The sequence below is a fragment of the Lissotriton vulgaris genome, chromosome 11, assembly GCF_964263255.1.
Source record: "Lissotriton vulgaris chromosome 11, aLisVul1.2, whole genome shotgun sequence".
Lineage (NCBI taxonomy): Eukaryota > Metazoa > Chordata > Amphibia > Caudata > Salamandridae > Lissotriton > Lissotriton vulgaris.
This window is the reverse complement of record NC_141699.1, coordinates 148,802,720-148,827,347: the sequence shown is the minus strand read 5'-3', so window position 1 is coordinate 148,827,347 and position 24,628 is coordinate 148,802,720. Positions and strand designations below refer to the sequence as shown.

General features: G+C 45.1%; 1 protein-coding gene across 2 annotated transcripts in view; it reads left to right on the top strand.

Annotated features, from left to right (window-relative positions):
• Nucleotides 1–24,628, top strand: part of MLXIP (MLX interacting protein) — a 2,166,122-nt gene that overhangs the window by 947,144 nt on the left and 1,194,350 nt on the right. For both annotated transcript variants that reach the window (XM_086942977.1, XM_086942976.1), the window contains one exon: nt 15,583–15,754. In XM_086942977.1, coding sequence (XP_086799103.1) covers nt 15,583–15,754 — 172 coding nt within the window. The remainder of the gene's footprint in view (nt 1–15,582; nt 15,755–24,628) is intronic.

Genomic DNA, 24,628 nt, shown 5'->3' with positions numbered 1-24,628 from the left:
GTTTATGATTTTGATGCATCCAAGGTACTTTGTGTTGAAAGTGTTGCTTCTATAGTTTGCTATGGACGTAACTTTTATTTACCTTCTAAGAATCTCATTTTGATTATTGTATGTTGGATTTTTTTGTAATTTTGGTCTTGTTTGGGTCAGATAAAGATTACTCATTTTTCTACACTGATGTGTCCATTAGTTGTGTTATCACTGTATTACTGTATGTGTGCACAAATGCTTTACACGCTGCCTCCAAGATAAGCCCCTCTGCTTGTGCCAAGCTACCAAGGGGGTGAGCAGGGGTTATTTTAGAAGTGTATCCCCCGTACCCTGACTAGGAAGAAGGCTCCCTACTTGGACAAAGGTGCAAACCATTGCCAACTAGAGACCTCCATTTCTAATAGGGTCAAACTACTCAGTCTACAGGGCTTTGGAATGGTGTGGGTAGAGACCAGGAAAACCTCCAGGGTAGAACTAGGCTTAGTCATACTAAGCCATTTTGACAGCTTTTCTTCAATAGACTCCAGACTGTGATGTAGCAGATTAATATATACTTTGATCATACATTCTAGTCCGCTACATATATCATTGACATTGGAAGGAGTCATTAGTGCAGGAGCCACATCTTGCTTGGAATTGTCCCATTACATGCTTCTGTCAACTTCTTGCGGAAGGGGACACCCTTCTTTTTTACTGGGGCGCAGTACAAGGCAAAGTATCAACATGGGGGATGAAAGCACTATCCAACCTTCAAGGGGAGAAGAGAGTTTCGTGAAACCGTCTGAAGTAAGTGACGGTCTCCTTAACTCCTCCAAGGAGAGGTGTCTTTCATTGAGTTCAGTCTCCCTCAAGAGAATCCTGCTGCGTGCACCAAGGAGGAGTCAGTGGTGGTTAAAGTATCACCTCCTGCAACCTCCAGTACGGTCTTCCTTTCCCCATATTTCCGCTAGCTGAAGGGACGCCCACCGTGGTTGGAATACCAAACCTGAAGGCACAAAACTCTGGGCCAAGAGAGGGTGCCCGCCCCTGCCTACTCCGGCTGCAGATGGGCATAGAGGGCCCACAATTGGTCCGATCTTCGCCAGGGCATGCACCTGGATGTGTTCTGTGCACGTCCATCGCTACAGGGCTCTCAGTGCACTTTAAGAGCTCCACTCCTCATGTTGGTGCCCTATGGGAGACATAGTCCTACCCCAGACCAGCTCTCTGTATTAAAGCGGGCAGGAAATCCAGACAAGAAAACCAGTTTGCGCACCCACGCACTGCGGGCTCTCAGTACACTTTAATAGTGCTGCTCCTTGTGTTGTTGCCCCGCTGGAGTCTGAGGGATGTAGTCTTACCCCAGATTAGCTCTCGTTAACACAGCGGGCAGGCAATCCAAGCAGGAAAACCAGTTTGCGTACTCACGCTCTGCAGGGCCCTCAGTGTGCTTTATTAACAAGGCTCCCCATGTTGGTGTCCTGCTGGAATCTGGGGTAAGTAGTTCCAACCCAGACTAACTTGCAGTATCACAGCGGTTGGGGAAACCAGGTGGGAAAACCAGTTTGTGTATCCCAACGCTGCGGGGCTCTCAGTGCACGTTAATACTGTTGAGCACAACGGCAAGGAAAACAAGCAGGAAAACTAGTTTATTCAGGCACCCTCATGAGTCATATCTTGTACAAAAGATGGTATTGGAGATAGTCTTTGTTCTTTTAGTAATATCAAAGGTAACCCCAAAGAGGTCATGGAGTGTGCCACTTGCCTATAATGCCTTAACATCGGAAACCCTATGACAAGATATTAAACAAAGTAAGGAAGAAAGTTTCATAGTAAGTTTTTTTTGTTTCCAAAAATCTATTACTTGGCCAACTAGAAAACAAGGTAAGAATCAAATTTATGTCCTGCAAGATTTGATATCGTGGTCTTGGGGTTCTTCTTAATCTGATGCTGTTAAGTACTCGACAAAGCAAAACATTCTTTCCTACACTCCTGTCAAATCAAATCAAAATATCTTTATTCGGGTTCCGTATGTGAAAACCATAAAAGTACATAAAAACACAATAAATATTAAAAACCATTATTCGTTCATTACAAAAGAATTATAAAAACATTTTCATGATCCTTATTTGATAGAAAGCTGTTACATGTCATTATAGGTTCGTACGGTGCCTAATGCATAGTTTTAAATATTGGGCCACAGATTTTGTCATCAAGGTATTTTCCAAGAGTTGTAGTGCCAGGTAGGCAGGGCGACATCTACGGATGTTCATGACTTTTAGTAGTGGTAATATCCACCTCCTGCGTAGTGGCGTGTAAAATTTGCAAAAGAAAAGGACGTGAATTGTAGACTGTGGGGACGTAGAGTCACAGGGACACGCCGAGATGTTGTGAGTCCATACGTTGTGGGTGGGAAATAAAACCATAAAATGAAATAAATTGAGCCTGAAACGAGTAAGGAGAAGTATTTCGAATTGCGACAAATCGTACTGCAGATAAGGTTGGATGGTTGGGACCAACTGTATCATTAGGCATTGTTGAACTGAAGGCTTGCCTATTTCACACAACATCCGTAGTTCAGATAAATGTGACAGACAAAGTGATTTCAGGTCTTTTTTTGATATGTCTGTTACGGACGGTGGGTCATCGAAGAATCTCGGGAAGCCAATGTCAGTGAAAAATGATTTTACGTAGACCAACCATTTAATCTTTTTCATGTGGTCTAATTTCATGCAGTCCTCTATTATTGTTCTTGTGAGATGGCATTCATCCGTGGCCCATATTCTACGCCATAGCATGATAGGCTGAATCTTAATGATGTCAGATATATAATATACTCCGAGTTCAAGGTGACAGCCAAATGTGGTAGTGCTTTTTGGAACGGCCAATAGAAACTTTAGAAAGGAGTTTTCGACTTTTTGTAGTTGTTCTACATTCGTTGTACCCCAGACTCCTGCTCCAAAGGTGGCTGTACTAATACATTTTGCGTTGTATATCTTGACCATTTCGTTTGGAGGTCTTTTTCCCAAACGAAGTGAAAATGCTTTTAAGGCACCGACTGTTCTTATGAGGGCTAACTTTCTGGAATTGATTGCTTCTCTCCAGTTAAACGCCTCATCAATGGTTATGCCGAGATAAGGATATGTGTTGACTCTTTCGAGGGGCAGGTTGTCCACGTAGATTTTCTTCTCTTTTTTTTCCTCTGTTGCCAGCGTGCATTACGTAAGTTTTCTTTATGTTCACTTTTAGATTTAGACTGGTCATAAAGGTACAATAGTTGTTTAAGGCCCTCTGAAGCTGGACTGATGTTCGCGCCAGAATTACCACATCGTCGGCATATAGTAACGCTGGAATCTGCCGACGACCGGCTTCCGGGAGATCTTTAACGCCCTTTAGCATTGCAACCTCTAGACCGTTCGTGTAGAGCGTAAATAGGAAGGGGGCCAGCACGCACCCTTGTCTGACCCCCTTCTGAATTGGGAAGCTGTTGGTTAGTTGTCCTGCTGTTCCAAATCTAACCTTTCCCGTAGCACCAGTGTATAGCTCACGGAGGATATCTACTATAGATCGTTCTATCCTCATTTGTAACATTATTCTCCAAAGCTTCGAATGTTCCACGCAGTCAAAGGCTGCTGTGAGGTCAACGTACACCATATGTAGGCAGGATTTTTTTGCTGTTACATATTTTCCAGCAAGTAGTGTTAGGTTCAGGACTTGATCCACGGTGCTCAGCCCTGCCCTGAACCCATATTGAAGGTCTGAGAGTACCCCTTGCTCTTTTGACCACTCCTGGAGTCGATTAAGAAGTATACACCCTAGCATCTTTCCGGTCGAGTCCAGGAGGGATATGGGGCGATAGCAGGTGGGACTGTCTCTGTTGCCCTTTTTAAAGATAGGGACCAGGATCGAAGTTGACCAGGAGTCAGGAAGGCCAGTATCTTTTGCTGCGTTTAACACTTTTGTTAGGAGGGGAGACCATAATTCAGGTAGAATTTTGTAGAGATCCATGGGAATAGAATCTGGACCTGGTGCTTTGCCAGTTTTGGCAGATTTTATAGCATTTATTGTTTCTTTGAGTGTGAAATGTATTTCTATCGGGTATTGCACCAGCGGGAGAGGATCTTGAAAAGTTGGGTCTTTAGATTTAACCTCTCCAAAAACCCCTGAGAAGTGTTGTACCCAGTCTTCTGCACTTATGGCGACGTCCAAGGAGGGGCCAGCATTGTTGTCAGTTAAAAAAGGGGTTTTAACTGTTTCCCAGAAGGCTGCACTGTCTTTTAGGGTACTGCTTTTTAGGAGTTGGGTCCAAAGCTTAACTTGTTGCTAAGTACTCGACAAAGCAAAACATTCTTTCCTACACTCCTGTCATTAATCATACTGTAGCTTGCAGATATACTGTTCCACCAGGAAATTAACCACTTCAACTACAGGAGCCTCCATGGGATCCAAATTCCTTTGCAAGCACCAACTTTCCCAGCTCCTCTAAATTCCCTTATACCAATATTGTGTACCTGAAACCCAGGATTCTTCGAGGAGCTCTTCAGGTCTTCTCGAAAGGCCTGACATCTCTGGAGATCACCTGACACTTTCCATACAAGAAGACTCAAAATCCCAGTCTGGACCAGAGGGTGTACCTCTCCATCTACGTCTTTCAGCAGACCCTCCATAGCAGATATAACAAAATAGAATGTTGCAACCGAGTTCAAAAATATATGGAAACCACGCTTGCGAAACCCAAAACAGAGTTGCCAGAATAAGGGAACATCTCTCCTGTTTCACTGTCTGAAGGACCCTCTGAATCATTATGGAGAGTGGTAACATGTATGCGTTCGCCCCATCCAGGTCTGAGGGAATGCATTATCTGGTAAAGCCTCCGGGTATGGCAACCCACTGTAGTAGTTCTTCAATTGAAACGTCAGTCTGCTCACAAATGGATCTATCTCCAGTGGACACCAAATATTCTGCTCTCAAGCTAATTTTGTGTTCTAAACAGAATAGTCAAAACTTCTTGGCTAAAACTGTCAGATCCTGGGATCTGGTACCTCCTAAGCGATTTATATAAGCTACCATACTAACACTGTCCATTTTCAATACAGAGTGCCCTACTTTGCAAACAATGCCTGAAACTCATGAGAGTATAAAGGCCTGTTGTTAATTATAGTTTGTGATATAGCCTCTCTGTGTTTGACCACAATCCACCAGTCTCCTGTACACTCAAGCGTGCACTCCAGACATTTAGACTCGCATCCGGATCTAGAATAAAATCTGGCGAACAACCAGAGATTGCCCAGCCATTCCAAGCGTCCAAATTGTCCAACCACCAAACCAGTTCTGTCCTTGCCCCATGATCTAGTGACGTCTTGTCTCCATACCATAAACCTCCCTCGAGAGCTCTCGCTTTTATCCTTTGCAAACCAGGGTAGGGCAAGGGGTCTGGAAAAATTGCTTGAATGGACCAGGACAAAAAACCCTAAGAGTCTTGCTAGCTCCCTGTTTTAAGAATTGTGTCTAAAAACATATCTTATTTCTCTCCGAACCTTGGTTATCTTTTTCTAGGGAAGGAGTAGCACCACATTCACTGTAACTATTGTGAAACCTAAAAATTCTAGTGATCGAGAGGGGATAAGGATAGACTTTTCCTTGTTGATTACAAAACCCAAGCTTTCCAGTAGGGACATGACCATGTCCAAGTTCTTCAAAACTTGAGCATGGCATTGGGAAATGATCAGAATATCATATCCAGGTAAATGATCATTCAGATGCCCCTTTATCTGAGGTTGGATGCTAAAGCTCTCATTACCTTGGTAAAGCACCAAGGAGCTCAAGAAAGGCCGAAGGGGAGAGAACAGAATTGGTGAAGGGAACCCCGCCAGGTGAACTGAAGGTAAGGTTGGCAGTCCCTGGCAATGGGAATTGTGAAGTAGACTTCCTTCAGATCCAATTTCATCAATCAGTCGTCTTTTAGCAACAGATCTCTTAACAGATGGATCCCTTCCATCTTGAAGTATCTGTATACCAAGAACCTGTTCAAGTCCCGTAGGTTTAGAACGGGTTGACCACCGGAAAAAGAGTGCTTACGAAGAGTCTGCTGTCTAACTCCACTTCCACAATAGCATCTTTTACCGACATAGACTGTGCTTCTTTGTCTATAATCTTCTGTTGATCTGCCTTTAAGATCAGTTTTCTCTGCATTGTAGATTGAAAGGAAATTTCAGGAGAATCTGTTATGAAACCCTGCACGGTTTGTAACACCCAAGCATACTGAGTAATTGTTTCCCAAACATGGAAGAAATGCTTGAGGCAGCCATCCACTGTTCCCTGGGAAAACGGAGAAGGAAAGCTGGTAGTACTCACCCTGGAGACCAGAGGAACCTTGGCCACAGGGTTTATTTCCTCTCTCCCCCTGATAATGGCCTCTCTAGAGGTAGAAGCTAGATGTCGCACTGTCTTGGTAGCCCCTACCATAGCTTCCTCTTTGTCTAAAGTTATTGAATTATGACCTTTGGAAGCCTCGGCTAACCAAAAGTCACCTTCTGCCGTTCCAGCCAAAAATACCTCGGCTGAAAGGCTTTCACTTTTTGATCTGGGCTTTATCAAGAATGGTGAAATAAGCAACATATTTGCCCAGGCTGCTGACCATATTGTCACCAAAGAGAAACCCTTTTGGGTTTTCTGAGTCCTCTGCCTCAGCTAGATCTCCAAGCTTGGGGTTAATTTTCATAAGGACTGCTTTGCTTCTTTCAGCATGCAGACCAGTTTTCACATTTCCCAGGAGAATCATAGCATGCTGGCTCCAGCCTCTCAGTACATCCAGGTCTAGGGGATGCCCCTTACTATGTGCCTCTTCAGAAATGTCGATTATCCTGGCCAGAGGGCTGACTGTATCTAGGAAGCGATGCTGGCAAAGTTTGAGGGACCTCTTGAGCCCTGTTTGGGGTCTTTGCCCATTTTGAAAAGAAAAGTGATGAGTTCTCGGTCTAAGTTGGGGGTAAGACACACCTCATGAATTATCGGCCTTGAGCATTCTGCTTTCAGTAGATTGTGCATGTCTTATTCCAGTGGATATCTTATAGAGACTTCTAGCTGCAGATTACCTCACCTAGAATTCCCCCAGGTGTCAGGCTGGATCCTGAAACTTTTGCTGAGCAATACCCCTTGTGCACAGCATCAGGTGACTACATTTGGCTCCCTGTGATGTCGGCGGCGTCAATTATGACATGGAGGTGCTTATATAGGCGCCGCCAGGTACGCGGACATCAGTTCTTTTCTTTACATGCCAGTTAAGCGTCATTCTGGGAAGAGCTAGCCCTCTGCCACTTTTTGGCAGGTTTTTTCTTTGCTTTTGTCAAATTCTGAGAATTTTTTCCACTTTGTGTGCGAGGGATGTCTTTGAGGATATAGGTTTCAAGTTGTGCGGTGCTTGTCACCGCATGATGTCGGTTACTGATCCCCATCTCATCTGTCTTTGGTGTCTCTAGCGCGACCACAACTCGAAGTCGTGCTCGGACTTTCGGGCCATGGCTCCGTAGACCTTGAGGGAGCGAGCGATGAAGCTCCTTGTGGCCCAGCAGTCGACACCAACCAGCGAGACTCCACGGAGGTCCCGGGCTCGACCGAAGAAGAGGAGGTCGCTGGACCCCTCGGGTCCCTCTGGTAACAGGAGTAAGAAGAAGAGAAAGTCCAAGCGAACTTCACCTTCATCTCGGCTGGCATCCGTTGTCGAGAGAGGTAAAGAGCACTGACACTCTAGGCATGGTTCTGCGGATTGAGAGTTGACTTTGTGCCTCCCACCCTTTTCGGGAGCCGGAGAGACTCCCGCTCAAATAAAATAATTTTACGAGGCCATGCACATTGTATGTGAGCGAAACAACCCCGCTGGTGAGCCTTCGGGCCTGCAGAGTCGGAAGAGGCCCCATCAGGTACAACGCCGTTGGCTCCGGTCATGGCATCGGTGGGGCCTCAAGGATCCGACCACAGATCCGGGTTGATGCCAGTCGTGCCATTACGACCTTACCCAACTTTGGACCTAAAGTCGGTGCCCATCAGTGACGCTGGCCCCATCCTCATTCCCGATGACATGGAGCTGGAAAAATGTCACTTGCCGCCAATTCCGACGTCTATTGAACGTATCAATCAATCAGGGAATTGTGAAGGGCTCTACTCACCCGTGAGAGTCTCAAGGTGCTGGGGCGGGGGTGGGTGCAGCTCTGAGTCAGCCAAAGAGCCAGGTCTTGAGGCTCTTCATGAAGGTGTGCAGAGTTGGGGAATGTCTGATGTCGATCAGAAGCTTGTTCCAGGTCTTTGCAGCGATGTGGGAGAAGGCTCTTGCCCCTGCTCTGGCTCTGCGGATGCGCGGGTTTAAGGCGAGGTCGGTGGAGCAGATGTTTCTCTTGGGTACGTGGAAGGAGATTCTTTCGTTGAGGTTTTGGTGTCCGGTGTTGTGGGGGGATTTGTAGGCGTTGGTGAGTAGCTTGAAGGCTACTCACTTCTTGATGGGGAGCCAGAGGAGTTCGCACAGGTGTTGGGTGATGTGTCCATGTTGTGGGATGCCGAGGACGAGTCTGGTTGCGGTGGTCTGGATGTTCTCTGTTGTTGCCTGAGCACTTTGAGGAGGTGCTAGGCTTAGGAGAGCCATGGGAGGCGTATATGGATACTATTAGGAGATTGATTTCAGCAAGGAAGATAAGATTACACCGTGGTCTAAGCCCTGATGATAATCCCCTGAGGCAGAGGGGGATTGGAAACGCGTCGGCACGCTAATATTTTGCCTGCGAGGGATCCACATTAATTGAAGCTCTAGAGAGGGTGCCACTACATGAAATATACCCCGAGAGCAAATCACTTCCAGAGAAAGTTGTCCCCGCGGTATACCTGTTTGAAGCGCTCAATGAACTGAACAATACTCAATGTCAAGGCGCCTACAGGCATTGTTTGAATCACCGACTGGTGTAATTGTTTGATTTAATCGTTAGATTTGAATTTATTGTCGTCCTGTTTACGTTTTTGAATTGTCCAGTTTTTTATGTGCTTATTAACATTTAATCATGAGGAATGTATACATGAATGAAATGTGTATTCTTCATTTTTTTTTTTTTTTTTTAGTAATTTTTATTGTAGACACACCTTACGCAGGCCAATAGTTACACATATTCAGTATCAATCAGTGCTACAGTCTGGTATACCATCGTCTCGTTTACACAGCCTGCAGGCCCACATCCCGGGGGCCGGGCGGCAACAAAGTCTCTGCACCCACATGCCTGGTTGTTCTTCCGCAGGATTATTGTCTCGGAGTCGTGTGTGTGCCTACTTTTACATCCTCAACTAAGTAAACCCTGAACTCCCCCCCCAACTCCCCCCCCGGTATGTGTATTCTTTTCATGCTTCAATTTTTTTTTTTTTTAAATTAAAAATGAAAGGATGTTTGAAATTAAGTTGAATTAATACAACTGTGAAAGTAAAATGCAATGACGTGATGCGTTGTATTTCCAAATCTGCATGAGTAACTAGCAGTTCCAAAACTGGTGGCCAGGTAATTGTTTTTGAAAAAATAACGGATCACAAATGGCATCTCCAGTCGGAGGCAGCGTAAAGTCTCTTTCAGCAGTGGAGAGTGCATTGGTTAGATTTGTTTGCCTCCGAAGACAATGCGCAGTGTCCGCAGTACTGCACACTGAAGTTTCCAAGGCGACTATTGCTCGGCAACGTCTTTCGTCGCGAGTGGAGCTTAGGCCTGCTGTATACCTTTCCGCCCATACCACTCCTGCCCAGGGTTCTAAAGAAGATCAGGAGAGAACGGGCCCAAGTCATTCTTGTGGCTCTGGACTGGGCAAGGGAAGTCTGGTATCCAGAGCTTCTGAAAATGAGCATAGATCTTCTAATCAGGCAGGCCCTTCGGGAGGATCTTCTGTCACAGCAGCAGAGGAGGGTTGTGCGCTCCCTTTGAGCCTTTACACAATTGTCCCCTCCGGCTTTTGACCATCCAAACAGCCTTCTTGGTGGCGATTACATCTGCTCGGAGGGTGAGTGAGTTGCAGGCGCGATCTTTTTCGTCTCCTTATCTTATGTTATGACCTTTCCGGCCAAAGTGGTGGTCTGCGCCCAGGCATCCTTTTTACCAAAAGTTGTGAACCCTTTCCATCCGGGTCAGTCCATCACATTGCCCACCTTCTTTGCTCCTCCGCATCCCTCTAAGTAAGAGGAGCGGCTCCACCGACTGGACCCAAAAGGAGCATTATCGTTCTACCTTCACCACACTAAAGAGTTCCAGGTGGACAACCAACTCTTTTTGGGGTACGTGGGAGCAAAGAAGGGAAGGGCAGTGCAGAAAAGGACTATTTCTCGCTGGGTCTCTGCATCAAGATCTGTTATACCCTGGCAAAGATGCAGCCACCTGAGGGATTAAGGGCCCATTCCACCAAAGGAAAAGGCTGCAACTACAGCCTTGTCTCTGGGTGTCCCATTTCGAGATATCTGTCAGGTACACATTTGCAAAGCACTATTGCATGGACTGTCGGTACACAGAGGTGGGCCCTTTGCCCGTTCGGTCCTGCAGGACTTTTTAGTTTAGGATATTGGTCCGCAGCCCACCGCTGGGATGGTATCTGATGGTATGGCTTGGGTATCTAATTCAAAGGTAAGGAATCTGCAGCTAGAAGTCTCTATCAGATGAACAAGTTACTTACCTTCGGTAAAGCATTATCTGGTAAAGACTTTATCTAGCTGCAGATTCCTCACAGCCCCACCCATGCCGGCCCGCTTTGCGGACTAATATTGTAGGACTAGGGCTACTCCCCTGTTCAGGGCCCTATTTTGCACATGTCTAAGTCAGTTAATTCGTGGCTCTGCACTTCTGGCGTGGAAAAAACTAAAAGTACTGACGTCAGCGCGCCTGGGTGCCGCCTATAAAGGCACTGCAATGTCATTACCGCCGCAGCCGACATCACGCAGAGCCAAATGGAGATGCACGCAAGGGGTCTTGCGCAGCAAAAGTTTCCGGATCCAGTCTGACGCCTGTGGAATTCAAAGGTGAGGAATCTGCAGCTAGTTTGAGTCTCTACTAGATAACGCGTTATCGAAGGTATGTAACTTGTTCTTCTGATCCATCTTATGATAAAATTCCCCGCACGTTCTTGGGGCCACCACTCAGCACTCAGAGATAGGTATCGTTTGAAAGGGGAGAATCTCCCCTTTCCAATGGTACCCTTCCCTAGTGGATCCCTGCTTTGTGTCACCCCAGGAGGGTGATCCCCACCAGGGATCCACCCACTAGCACCAGGGAGGTGGGAACAGCCCCTTGGGCAAGGGCCTTTGCTCCCCCATAGATTTTTCCACAGACAATCTTTCTGCCCCCCCGGGAGCAGTTGGGGGCAGTAGCCCCCAATCTGCCTCCCGGGAGCAGAAAACACCCTAGATGCCATGGTTGATTTTAGAAAGGCCAGTGGTGGGGCCTGCCCAGAATGCCAATTCCGCCACCCAAAAGAAAATGGTACAGTCTTTCGGCCCGCCCCAAGAGGCAGATGGGGTAATAACCGCTTCTCTGCCCCCCCCCCCCCCCCCCCCCCCCCCCGGGTGGCAGAAAGCCCACTAGGCACCAAGGATTTTACTTTTTCCAAAGTTCGGGGTGCCACAGTCGTTCTCCAACCCCCCCCCGGAGCAAGATGGGATATTTTTTTTATATTTTTTTTATATACCTAGGGTTGGGGGCTGCCCAGAATGGGCATGCCAATGCCCCACCCCCAAAAAAATTGCTGCAGTCTTTCTATTCCCCCCTCGATGCAGATAGGGGCAAAGGCGGGGGCAGCAGAAAGCCTAATAGGCATCAGGCAATATTTTATTTTTACTTCAGTGGTGTATGCTGCCCAGAATGGGCATGCCAATGCCTCCACCACACCCTAAAAAAGACCACAGTATTTCTGCACCCCAGGGGTCAGATGTAGGCAGTAGCCCCAAATCTGCCCCCCCCCCCCCCCTAACCCCTCGGGGGCGGCAGAGAGCCCACTAGGCGTCAGCGATTATGCTGTCTTTTTTTTATGCGTGGGAGTTAGTGCTGCTCAGAATGGGCATACCAATGCCGCCACCTCCCCAAAAAATTGCCACAGTCTTTCTGACCTCCTTGGGGGCATGTGGGGGCATGTCGGGGCAAACCCCCACCCCAATATCCCCCCAGGGTGGCAGAAAGCCCACTAGGCATGGACTTGTTTTTATCAATGTGCCTACCTGTGGATTTTGGGCCTTAGCGTAGCCGGCACATAGGGAAACCTAGCAAATCTATATATTTTTTAAAACTAGACACCAAGGGAAATCCAGGATGGTGTGACTTGTGTGCCTCTAGCCAGGTTCTGTTATCCAGAATCCTTGGCAAACCTCAAACTTAGTTTTAAAAAAAAACACATTTTCCTCTCCTTTCTGTGATGGAAAGTTCTGGAATCTGCGTGGATCAACAAAATTCTGCCCACCCCGCATTCCCCAATTTTTCAGAGAAAAATGGTACCTCACTTGTGTGGGTAGGCCTAGTGCCTGCGACGGGCAAGAGCCCTATACGTTTTGTGAAGACTTCAAAATTACCTATCACAAAATTGTCTGTTTTTGCAAGGGGGGCACCTGGGTTTTTGGCCCCAGGATCAGCAACCATCTAGGGAAACCTAGCAAACCCACACATGTCCAGTGAGGTATGGCGTACGTGGATCCCCCAACGATTCCCTACTGAGAATCCCCTGCAAACCTCAAATTTAGCTGAAAAAATAAGTTTTCTTCACTTTTCTGTGTGGGAAAGTTGTGGGATCACCGGGCTGACATAAATTTCCTACCACCTAGCATTCCCCCAGGTTTCCTGATAAAAATGGTACCTCACTTGTGTGGGTAGGCATAGTGGCTGCAACTGGAAATGGCCCAAATTATACTTTGGAGTCTTCAAAATTACCTATCATAAAACGTCCTGGTTTTGCAGGGGGGTCGTGGTTTTTTGGCCCGGGGCTCGCGGCCATCTTGGGAAACCTAGCAAACCCACACATTTCTGAAGAGTAGTCACCCTGGGGAGTCTAGCGAAGTGTGACTTGCGTGGATCTCCCAACAATTTCCTACCCAGAATCTCCCGCAAAACTCAAAGTGGTTGCTACCATAATAGCCTATGGTAAGGTATTGTCTAGTACTTACTACTTTGTTATTTATGTACTGTGGGACTCCCATTACGACGACGGGGAATGATTCAGGCATGTGAATCTATGAAAGATACCAATACTGAATAACTGTAGTTACAGGTAAGTAACTTGTTTCTTATAAAGTCTTAAGTATGACTTCTGTCTGACAACTATTTGTCCATTTTTGTCAAGTCTAATGAAGGAGTTACCTGCTGGGACTGGTAAATGCATGGCATTTGTTGTGTTGGTCTTTGTCATCAGTCGTGTGAGGTTGTGATTAGTGTTTAGGGTGGAAGTCGGTTTGTGGTGCAGTAACTGCCTATAACTGTTGAGTTTCAAATGCTATTGGTGTTTTACAATGTAACTATGAGGTCTCCTTCACTGACGTTTTTCATGTACTTAGCATGGTTTGTTTTATTATTTTTTATTAAAGTAGTTTAGCATGCATAGTCAGAAACCAAGCTGCTCTTAATAAAGGTTTTTTCATTGCACCTTTGTGCATTTAATAAAAGTATTTGGAGCTTACAGCAAAGGGATCTACTTACAACTTTTTCATTTCAAGAACACTCCTTTTTTTCTGAATATTCCTTCTGCATTGAGAGTCAAATGATGTTTGTATGTATGACGACTTCTTTGTCAATTTATTTGTTTGACCGGGCTCAGATGATCCCAAGAATCCAGAAATCCTGAGAATATTTGGCTCCTATGTGGGGATCTGTATCAATTGAAATACATTTGTGGTGTTCCGACTGACTTACTTGACTCCCACGGTAGAGAGGTCCTACCCCATACAGCAGGAACCTACGCCTTCACATACCCGGAGATCTATGTCACTACCGACAAGTGTTTTTTTAAAAAAAAGACTTTTTGTAAAAACCTTGATAGACTATTGGAAGAGGACAGGATGAATGTACAATACTGGCATAGACAACCCCTATCTTTGTTGGGTAGGGCAGCTCTCTATAAAATGATTTACCTGCTCAAATTCCTCTACGTTTTGCAAAATACCTCCTTTGAGGTTCCCGAACTTTTCTTTTACATGTTGGAAGATACCAATCGGCTGTTACTCTGGGTTTCAGGGAATGCCCAAAATTACTCTCTCCACGCTGACTAAGAAAGAGTAGGAAGGAGGGGATTGCCTTGATGAACTTATGGCTTTACTATTGAGCAGCCCAGCTAATGGTCGTCTCCGACTGGGTCGTTGAGACCCAGCAAGAACCCTCCCTGCTCGCTCACAGATGGCTATCTGCACCAGTTATATAGTGGAAGTGGGTTGATCTCACTCACCACTGCGACTGCAGTGGTTGTTGAGGCATGGAAAAGGGCTACACAGGCAATGGAATGGAAAGATAAACTGACACTAGAGACCCCTTTATGAGTGGCAGAAGCCCTCAGAGAGAGACAGAAAATGGGACCTATTGGGTATCTCCAAGGTGGGGGCATTTGGTGGGACAATCAAATGATTCAATTTCCTGAACTGCAAGAACAAAACAAACTAACTGGGAATCAATATCTCTGATACATCCAGATAAAAAAAAATCATGCGGGGCTGCAAGGATCAGCTGAAAGACTTAGTGGAGCAAACACCCCATGAATACTCTAGGGAGATAGCCATATAAGCCGGGTTCCACCTGATCCAACTCAAAATACTTTATAGAGCTTACTTTAAGAGAACTAGGTTGTTTTGAAGGCGTGGGTCTGCCACAGCCATGTGCCTGCGGGGTTATGGACAACAGGGTACATTGTTGCATACCTTGGGGTGGGGGCAACTGCGGGCCCAGGTTAACTGGAGAAAGTTGTGTTGCTATGATATCTTCTGTAATGGATGTGCCTGTGGAACTCACCCTGCGGTTGGTTGTACTCTGCATCTGGGGAAATCAGACAATAGATAAGTGTGCAAGTATCTTTGAAACATAGAGTTGACGGTTGTCAGACGTAATGTACTTTGGCAACGGGGCGCTGCCTCGATCCCCAAGATGGAGGACTGGATAGCCAATATGGACTGGTGTATAAGATCCAAGGAGGTGGTATACAAGGCCGGGGGATGTCCACAAAGATTTGAAAAGATTTGGGGCACCTTGCGCTGTGCAATGGATGATTTGGGAAGAGGTTGGGGGACGAGTAACACTGGGAGTTGGATAAATGTATCACATTTAGGTTACCGTTGTACCCTTCAGTTTAACAAGGTGAAATTTTTCTTGAAACTGTAAGCATTGTAATCTTTGTTTATTAAGTTCTGATTCACCTTTCTTTTGGTTTCATGTAAAAAAAATGCAATAAAGTGAGTCATAACAAAATCTGTCAGTTCACCTAAATAGAGGATGACTCAAATATATTTTAAGCTAATTACTCGTAAAATACATTATTACTTATAAATAAAAATTGGAAAGTGTTTTCTATTAATTGCTTTATTTGATGTTTTGACTTTTAATAACATTTTGTTTACTAAACATGTACGCATTTTCCTCCTTGGCAGGATGATGACTTGGTTTTCTGGCAGAGAGGAGCTGATGGCAGAGATACACCAGTACCCATGGAGGAAGAGCCTCTTCTCGATATGGAGATGCTAATGGCAGAGTTTAGTGATACCCTGTTTTCAACACTTGCTTCACATCAACCAACTCCTTGGCCAAATCCAAGAGACATAGGTATGATTTAATTCAAAGAACATTTAGAAACCTTCAAGTTGATTACATATTTATTTTCAGTGAGACATCATGCACTGAACTAATGGCAAGAACTGCCTTGCGAAGTGAAGAGATTGTGTTGAGCTCAAAACTGGATAGCAATATGCAAAGCAAGTGACGGAGTAGGGGCACTTAAAGTGGTGCCGATGGTGGATTAACTCCAATGGTAAGACACAAAAGTGTATTTTGTTTCATTGTTAATGGGTGTTCATCTAAACCACCCTCAGCTATACTTTTTTGCAGAAAAACGTCTAAAGAGTTTTATGTGCATTGGCCAAGCTTCTGATTTTACATTTTTCAAGTATTGTATCTTTTATAGATTCACATGCTTGAATCTTCCCCGTCGTCATGGTGGGAGTTCCACGGTAACAGTAAAATAGCAGTATTAAAACTTCAACATTCAAATGCCCAGAGGAATTCACCAGCTTTTAGTAACCTATTATCATTGTTATAAAACATCCGAACTCCAGCCAATCAGAGCATAGACCATAGAGTCTACTTCCCCTGCAGGGCCACCATACCTCAGATTTCTTACTGCACGTCTTGTGTTAGGGAGTCTCCCTGAGGTCTGCTCATTTACAGTGTTTCTACTGATGCCCTTTTGAACTTCCAGCTAGCTGTTCATCTCTTCACTTAATATTTTCTTCTGAGGTACAGTCCAAGAGTGTAAGTACCTATTTTTCCTTCATAATGTCAGTCTAAAAAAGGGTTACCCAGGCCCTGTAAGGCTTGTGGAAAGTCCAATCTATATTCTGAAGAACCACATAAAGAGTGTTTTTACTTCCTGTATCCAGACCACAAGCCCGGAGAATGCAAGTACTGTCCTACTTTCTCCACAAAAACTTTCAAAGACCATGCGGGTAGGCTGCTTCTCTGGCTGCAAAGGAAAAAAGCAGCAAAAGGCTCTGACTCTGAGGTTGAGGAGAAACTCCATACCTCCTCCAGGAAGAGGAAAGAAGAAGGGTCTTCCTTTTTGCTTAAGGACCCTAAACAATCTACATCTCGAAATAAAGAGGATTGGGGAGAAAGGAGCCAAAAAAGACCAGCCCGGTTCTCTGTCTTCTCACCAGAAGTCAGGTTCTACTCCACCATCAACTCCTCATACTCCTTCCAGAGAATCTTCAGCTAACAAAATTCGCTCGTCAACGGTCCCGTCGACGAAGAAATCTCAGTCTACCGCGCCTCCATCTCCACTTGGACTTGCGCTTCGTCAACTGTTTCATCAGCGACTGTGATAACGCCGAAGGTCAAGACGACAACAGCAGCTGCGTTGATGACGGTAGTGGTGGCGTCGCCGGCTGCGGTTAGACTGTCTCAGTCTACGAGGGGTTCACAGTCGATGGTTCAGCAGGTTCATTCATCGTCGGCGACTGTTCAACCGCCACAGTCGGTTGTGCCGTTGACGATCCCGTCAACAACCCTGTCGGCGACGGAAAAAGCCAGTCTGCTTCTGAAGCCGATGCCTCATCTTCTGCAGGATTTCTCAAAGATTTCTCCATTACGACTTGCTCGTCTCATGGATTTTCAGGAATCTGAGGATGATGGTCCTTATGGTCCTGCATACAGTCCCTCACAACTCTGGGTTAAGTGCCATGATTTGGAGGAAGAAGTGCCAATGGATGATCCGTCTACTTATTTGGAGTGGGATTGTTCTTTCTCCGATATAGGGCGTCCCAGTTCTCAGCGTTTATACGCATTTTTCAGAAGCACTACCCTTATGAGGAACAGGAAGAACAAGCTCAAGAACCCTCCATTAATATCCCTGTGTCGTTGGTCACTGAACTTAGATTAATGCTGAAGGATTATTACAAGAGGTTTTCTGAAGCGAACTCTACTCCGCAATTACCTCCTTTTCTGGAAGCTCCCATTCCTGTGTAGCCCCCGTTGTCCAAGAGCAAAGCCATTCCGCAACCTGTGGAAATTCCTGCGCAAACTCAGGATGATGATCACCAACAATTAGGGAAAGGGCAATTGCAATTGGGCCCGAATGTCCATAATGAGTGAGACGACTATGTGGTTCCCACGCCACCTACTCTGCCTCTAACCGACTCAGTGCCTGAAGATATCGGCAGGTTCCATGATCTGCTGGAACGTACTTGTAGGCGCTTTGACCTTCCTATGCCTGCCAAGCAGATGGAATGCTTTTTGTATGATTTTGAGCCAACAATGCAGCGCTCCTCTTGATACAGCGGCGGTGTTGAGACGGCAGGGGTGGCTGAAAGCTACGATGTTCTTCCCGGAGGTTCAGGCCAAAGTATTAGACATGCCGTTCAACGCCCAGTTTCTCTTTGATATCCATGTGGATGAAGCACTGCAGCCGATTAAGTCCTATACTGACACGGCTAAATCTTTGACTAATCTGCAGCAGAAGAAGTTTGCTTCCTTCCGGGGCAGAGACAGAGGTCTATGTCTCTCTCTCCCTCAACAGCGTTTCCAGCCGTATTATCAACAGGGATTTCATGCTCTGTACACTTTGCAGCCCTTTCAGCAAACCTCAACACCAGCTACCCTAGGGCAGCGACACGTCGACGCCCACCATCAGATAGAATGGTTTACAACTTTAATAAGAGCAATGAGGATCCGCGGGCCCCTGCAACCAAAGACCCACTTCAATTCGGCCCACTTGCTCCAAATTCGTCAGTCAATGGAAGCTTATAGCTTCTGAAAAATGGGTGTTAGACGTATTCCGCCACAGTCACATCATTGAATTTGTTCAGCAGCCCCCGAATTTGCCCCCACGAAGAACTTCCCATCGTCATCTCCAAGTCCTCAAGAGTGAAGTCCAATTGCTCCTCGCCAAGCGGGCAATCGGAGAGGTGCCTGATCAGAACAATCTGGGGTTCTAGTCTCACTTCTTCTTAATAAAAGAAGAAGACAGGAAATTCGAGGCAGATAAGGGATCGCAGGTCGTTGAACAAGTTCATAAATTTCAATCCTTCAGAATGTTGTTGCTGCAGGAAATTCTGCTTCTCATGGATGCGGGGGACTATATGTCCTCTCTAGATCTTCTGATTGTGTATTTTCATGTCCCATTCATCCAAAACATTGCTGTTTTCTCAGGTTCAAGGTGGCAGGATGCCATTACCAATTCAAAGTGCTACCCTTCGGGTTAAAGTCTGCTCCAAGAGTCTTCACCAAGTGCGTGGCTCCAGTGGCGGCCTTTCTACGACGAACCAGTCACCAGGTATTCCCTTATCTGGACGACTGGTTAATCAAGGCTCCTCCAGTCCAGGCTGCCAAAAGATTGTCAGATGCCTGTGTTTGACTCTTTCGCTCCCTAGGTTTCAAATCAACTGGGAAAAGTCCTCTCTTACTCCTTCCAGGTCAAAAGTATTTCCAAGAGCAACTCTGGACACCACACTTTCGAAAGCCTTCCCTACAAATGAAGGGTTTTTATGACTCCAGAAGACAGTGCGGGCTCTGTCCACAAAAAAGTGCATTTCCGTAAGGACTTTCAAGTCAATGCTAGGGATGATATCATCCTGTATCCCGCTGATTCTGCTCTGTCGTCTAAGGATGAGACCTCTTCAGGAGCAGCTTGACGCTCAATGGAGTCTCGAGGCTCATTCGAGGACATAATTTCAATCACACCGGTAATGATTCCCGCAATGTGTTGGTGGACAGTCAGAGACAATCTCTCTCGAGGTCTTTCTTTCCGCACAACAAAGCCAAAGTTGGTAATGACGTCTGATGGTTCTTGGAAGGGTGGTGTGCTAACCTGCAAGAATTGCAGATCCACAGGAGGTGGTCGGCTCAGGAAGCACAGTGTCACATAAACCTCTTGGAACTGAAAGCAGTTTTTTCTGGGCCTTCAAACATTCCTGCCAAGAATCAGGAACTCGTCGATCCTGATTCGCACGGACAACACCACAACCATGTTCTATCTGCTGAAGCAAGGTGGGACAAGATTTCAGGCCCTCTCAATCCTGGCTCAGCAGATCTAAGAATGGCTGATAGTCCACGTAATAGCAATACAGGTTTAACATGTGCCAGAAGTCCAAAACGATTGGGATGATTCCCTCATTAGGGACACCAAGCAATGTCTCGAGTAGAAGCTAAACGAAGATCAGCTACAAAGGGTTTTTCGCTGCTGGGGGTTTCCAACCCTAGACCTGTTCGCTACGTCACTCAACAAAAATGTAAATTCTACGGCAGCAGATTTCGTCAGCCAGGCTCTCTAGGAAACGCCTTCCACTTCTCTTGGGTGGAAATGTTTGTCTACGCATTCCCTCTGTTTCCTCTCATTCCAAGGTACTGCAAAAGTTCAAACGGGAGCCTTGCCATGTCATCCTAATTGCCCCGGCATGGGTGCGACAATACTGGTTCACAGAGCTCTATTGCCTATCAAAGTCTTCTCCAATCCTGTTCCAGCCAAAAGAAAATCTTATTTCTATGAACCACGGCCAAATGGTTCATCCTCAAATCCACACACTATACTTGTTGGCTTGGCTCCTCATCACAGAAAATTCGGACAACTAGCGATTTCTGAGGAATGTCAGGCAATACTACAGAAAGCCCAGGCTCCTTCTACGATCAAATGCCACCGGCCAAGTGGAAACGATTTTGTATATGGTGTGCTGCACACTCTTGTGATCCTCTCTCATTGCCTCCTGAAGATGTTTTGCCCTATTGCTTGTCTCTCACCAAAGCTGGTCTGGCGCAGGCGTCCATCAAAAAGCACTTAGCAGCAATCTCCAGATACAGATGACGTTCTAGTTGCTTGTCTTTGTGGTCTGATAAAAGAGTTCATGAAAGAACTTTTCAGTGCCTACTCGCCAGTAAGACCTCCTCCAGTGCTATGGCAATTAAATATTGTCCTGTCACAGCTTATGAAGTGACCCATTGAGCCAATTCACAAGTGTGACTTGAAGTACCTCTCCTGGAATGTGGCCTTCCTGTTGGCCATCTCGTCGGCTAGATGCATTAGTGAAATTCAGGCCTTCACAACGATGGAGCCTTCCCTCAGTTCCTTCAAGATAGAGTAATTCTTCGTACCAATCCAACTTTTATTCCTAAAGTTCCTTCTGCATTTCATCTAAATGAACCAGTGGTTTTGGCCTCCTTCTTTTCAGCTCCATCTTCGCCAGCTGAGAGAGCGCTCCATTCTCTAGTCATTAAACAATGTTTAAAGTTCTACTAGCAAAGGACTCAGCCCTTCCAAAAATCTACTCAGCTACTCATTGCCTTCTGTACCCCTATGAAGGGTCAGGCTTTGACGTGGTCGTCTATCGCTCGCTGGGTCTCATCGACTCTTCTATTCTGTCATGAGAGGGCTGGCCGCCGTCTGGTTTGCAAGGTCTCATTGCACTCAACATGCAAGGTGGCAGCTTCCTCTACCCTGTTCGCTGGAGTGTCCTTGCTTGACATCTGCAGGGAGACGACATGGACAAACGTCCATACCTTCATGAAGCATTACTGCCTGGTTGCCTAGCAGAAGGCGGATGTAGCAGTTGATCAAGCTGTTCTGCGACGTCTAATCGCATAAAGTATGATCTTTTCTTCTGCATAAGCTACTGTTGTTATAATAAGTCATATGTTTAGAATATTTTCTAATTTATTTATATTTATATATATGTGTGTGTATGAATATATTGTTATGAGCTCATGTTACATGCTATTTATGATTATTATTTGTATTTTAGTTAATAAGTCGCATGGTGGGATGGTTCACCTTACCCGCCGCCTCTGACCCTTTGGTACTGCTTGCTAGTCTAATTCAAGCATGTGAATCTATAAAAGATACAATACTGGAGAAGAAACCAATTACGAACCTGTACAAAGTGGTTCTCCAGTAATAATATCTTTTAGAGATTCACATGCGACCATCCCTCCCCCACCTTTCAGGTTCACCTTCCATACCTCTCTTATTCCTTTATGGTACTCATACTCAAAATCTGAGGTATGGCGGCCCTGCAAGGGAAGGCGACTCTATGGTTTACGCTCTGATTGGCTGGAGTTAGGATGTTTTATTACAATGGTAATAGGTTACTAAAAGCTAGTGAATTCCTATGGGCATTTGAATGTTGAAGTTTTAATATCGCTTTTTTACTGTTACCGTGGGACTCCTTCCGTGACGAAGGAGAAGACAAGCTTGTGAATCTATTAAAGATATCAATACTGGAAATCCACAGTGTACAGGTAAGTAACTTGTTTCTTATAGCTAATCAGCCATATCATCAATTCTCGGAAAGAAACCTAAGTCTCACCAAAGATTAACTTGTTTTCATCACTTCTCAGCACAATTAAAAATTGCTATGAAAGAAAATAAAATTGGTAATTGTTTGTGTTAATACAATGTTTTCTAGAGTGTCATCCAGTAATACACTAGAATCTCCTTCCCTCTCATGATGCGCTTGCTTGGAACACTGTTTCCAGAGCTCCAAGGTCCCATGTGATAACAGCTTATCCAGTCCAGATTTTTTCTTTCCATTCTGATATTTGTTCTCTGCTAATTCTGTTATAAATCGGGATTAAAAGTGCCAGACTGTAAAGTACAATCACTGGACAATCACATCGACACATTCAACCTCCTAGACTTTTTCCAGTCAGGTTTTAGAAAGGGATGCAGCACAGAAACAGCAATGCTCAACATTACTGATGACATACATCGCTCCCTGGACAAAGGCGAATCCTCCCGCCAAATTCTCCTTGACCTCTCCGCTGCCTTTGATACTGTTAACCAGGTCACCTTACTCAAGATTCTCAAAGACTGTTTCGGCTTTGACGGCAATGTCCTCAAGTGGTTCGCCTCTTATTTCTAAAATAGAACTCAACAAATTAAAGTCAGCGGTTGCCTCTCTAAACCTCAACCTGTCTCCCTGGGCATCCCACAAGGCTCTATCCTTTCTCCAACTTTTTTCAACCTCTTCATGGAACCCCTCACCCTTATTCTTAAACAAGCTAAAATCAGTTACCACCTCTATGCCGATGACAAACAACTGTACTACAAGATAAAATTCCACAACAACATCTTACATCTTAACAATGTCCTGACTAAGATCCAAGTATGGTTTCATCAAAACCACCTCAAATTAAACCCCAAAAATACAGAAATCATCACATTCTCTCCCAAGAACAACTTGCTCCCTATTCAACACTGGATCACAGACATTAAAGCACTCAACTGCTCTCTCACCATCTCCAATTCAGTCAAATCCCTCGGCATTAGCATCGATCAGAATCTCAATCTTACCCCCATATGAAAAACTCTGCAAAAGGTGCTCTTTTCACTCTATAGCACCTTAAAAAAATTAAACCGTTCATTCCAGCAGCTGACTTTAAATCAGTTGTACAATCACTGGTCCTTTCCAAAATAGATTATGGCAACGCCACCCTTGCTTGCACCCCCAAAGTCCACCTAGCCCCTATTAAATCCGTTCTCAACCTCGCTGCCAGGCTTATCTCTGACTGTAAGCGATACTATCACATCTCCCCTGTCCTCAAATGGCTTCCAATCGAAGGCAGATCCACCTACAAGATTGCCTTCATCACACACAAAGCCCTTCACCAAAATACCCCTTCTTACCTTTCGGACAAACTCCAAAAAGCTGGGTGTACTAGCTCTCTGAGGAGCTCTAACGCTCTTGTCCTAATCCCTCCTCAGCAAAAAAAGAAAGCAACTCAATCTCACTTATTCTCTGGTAACATCCCTTCTATTTGGAATACTCTTCCCAAAGATCTTCGTTGTAACCCATCTTACCCCTTCTTCAAAAAAAACTCAAGGTGCTTCTTCTCAACAAATATTGGGGTTCTTAATTATACTGACCTCTCTGGCCATTTACTCCTCGCTCTACCTTTATTCACCTCATCCCTCACTTCCACAATTTTTCCTAAAATCTCTAACCTTCTTCCATCCTCAGACTTACTATATAATTCTTCTCTATCTTCCTGATATACTATCCTCAATTTGCTACATGCTTTTTGAACTTCTTAATCTTTATTCACTCTGAAAGCTCGTCGGCCTTATTTTATGTTAGCAATTGTTCTTAGTTTGATCTGTTCTCGATGTTTAACTAATCCTGTAAAGCGCTCTGATACTCTTGGGTCCAGCTAGTGCTATATAAAACCTTTTAAATAAAATAAATAAATAAATAAAATACTCTCGGTTTTCCCATCATGTACTTAGTAACCTTCTTCAAGATTTATTTTCTCGTGGCTCTGCGGACCATGGATGTATCCCACGTGTAATCAATTGTTAGTAGTTGTTGGCTAATGGATCCTCGGAGCAGGTTGTGAAGATAATATTGGTTAGAGGCAGCTGAAGCAGTAGTTGAGGGCCATGTTACTTTGTAGATATTCCTGTATTAAGGAGCATTTCGTCTTCCATATATCCTCAGTAGAATTTATCCAGTGTCTGCTGTCACTGGTCCCATACACTCTTACTGCTTGTATTTCGTGGACAGTAGTGTCATGTAATCTGTTTGTGCTGTGTGTTTGGGCTCAATCATGGATTAACTGTGTGATGCTAAAGACTTTATCCTTGAGGACATAGTGTAAACAGCACATGGTGATGGCTCCATTGCAGACGTTAAGGGCATTATGACTGCTCAGTGTCTTGATCATCCTGTGGGTCTAAGTCTCAGAAACACCCCAGATCTATCTGTTCTACTTCTTTTTTTTATTTATTTTTTTTAAAACCTTTATTTATGAATGCACAGAACACAGCGTCTGCCTACAACCCCGCAGGGCCGGCCGCTATGACATAAACGGATGGTTGAAAAGTAAATTTGGAGACAGTACGTTGTTAAAGCAATCTCTCGAGACTACATTGTCGGATGGAACATAGCACCATATCAAACAGGATAGGGAAGGTTTAATTTTATAATTTTGTCGAAA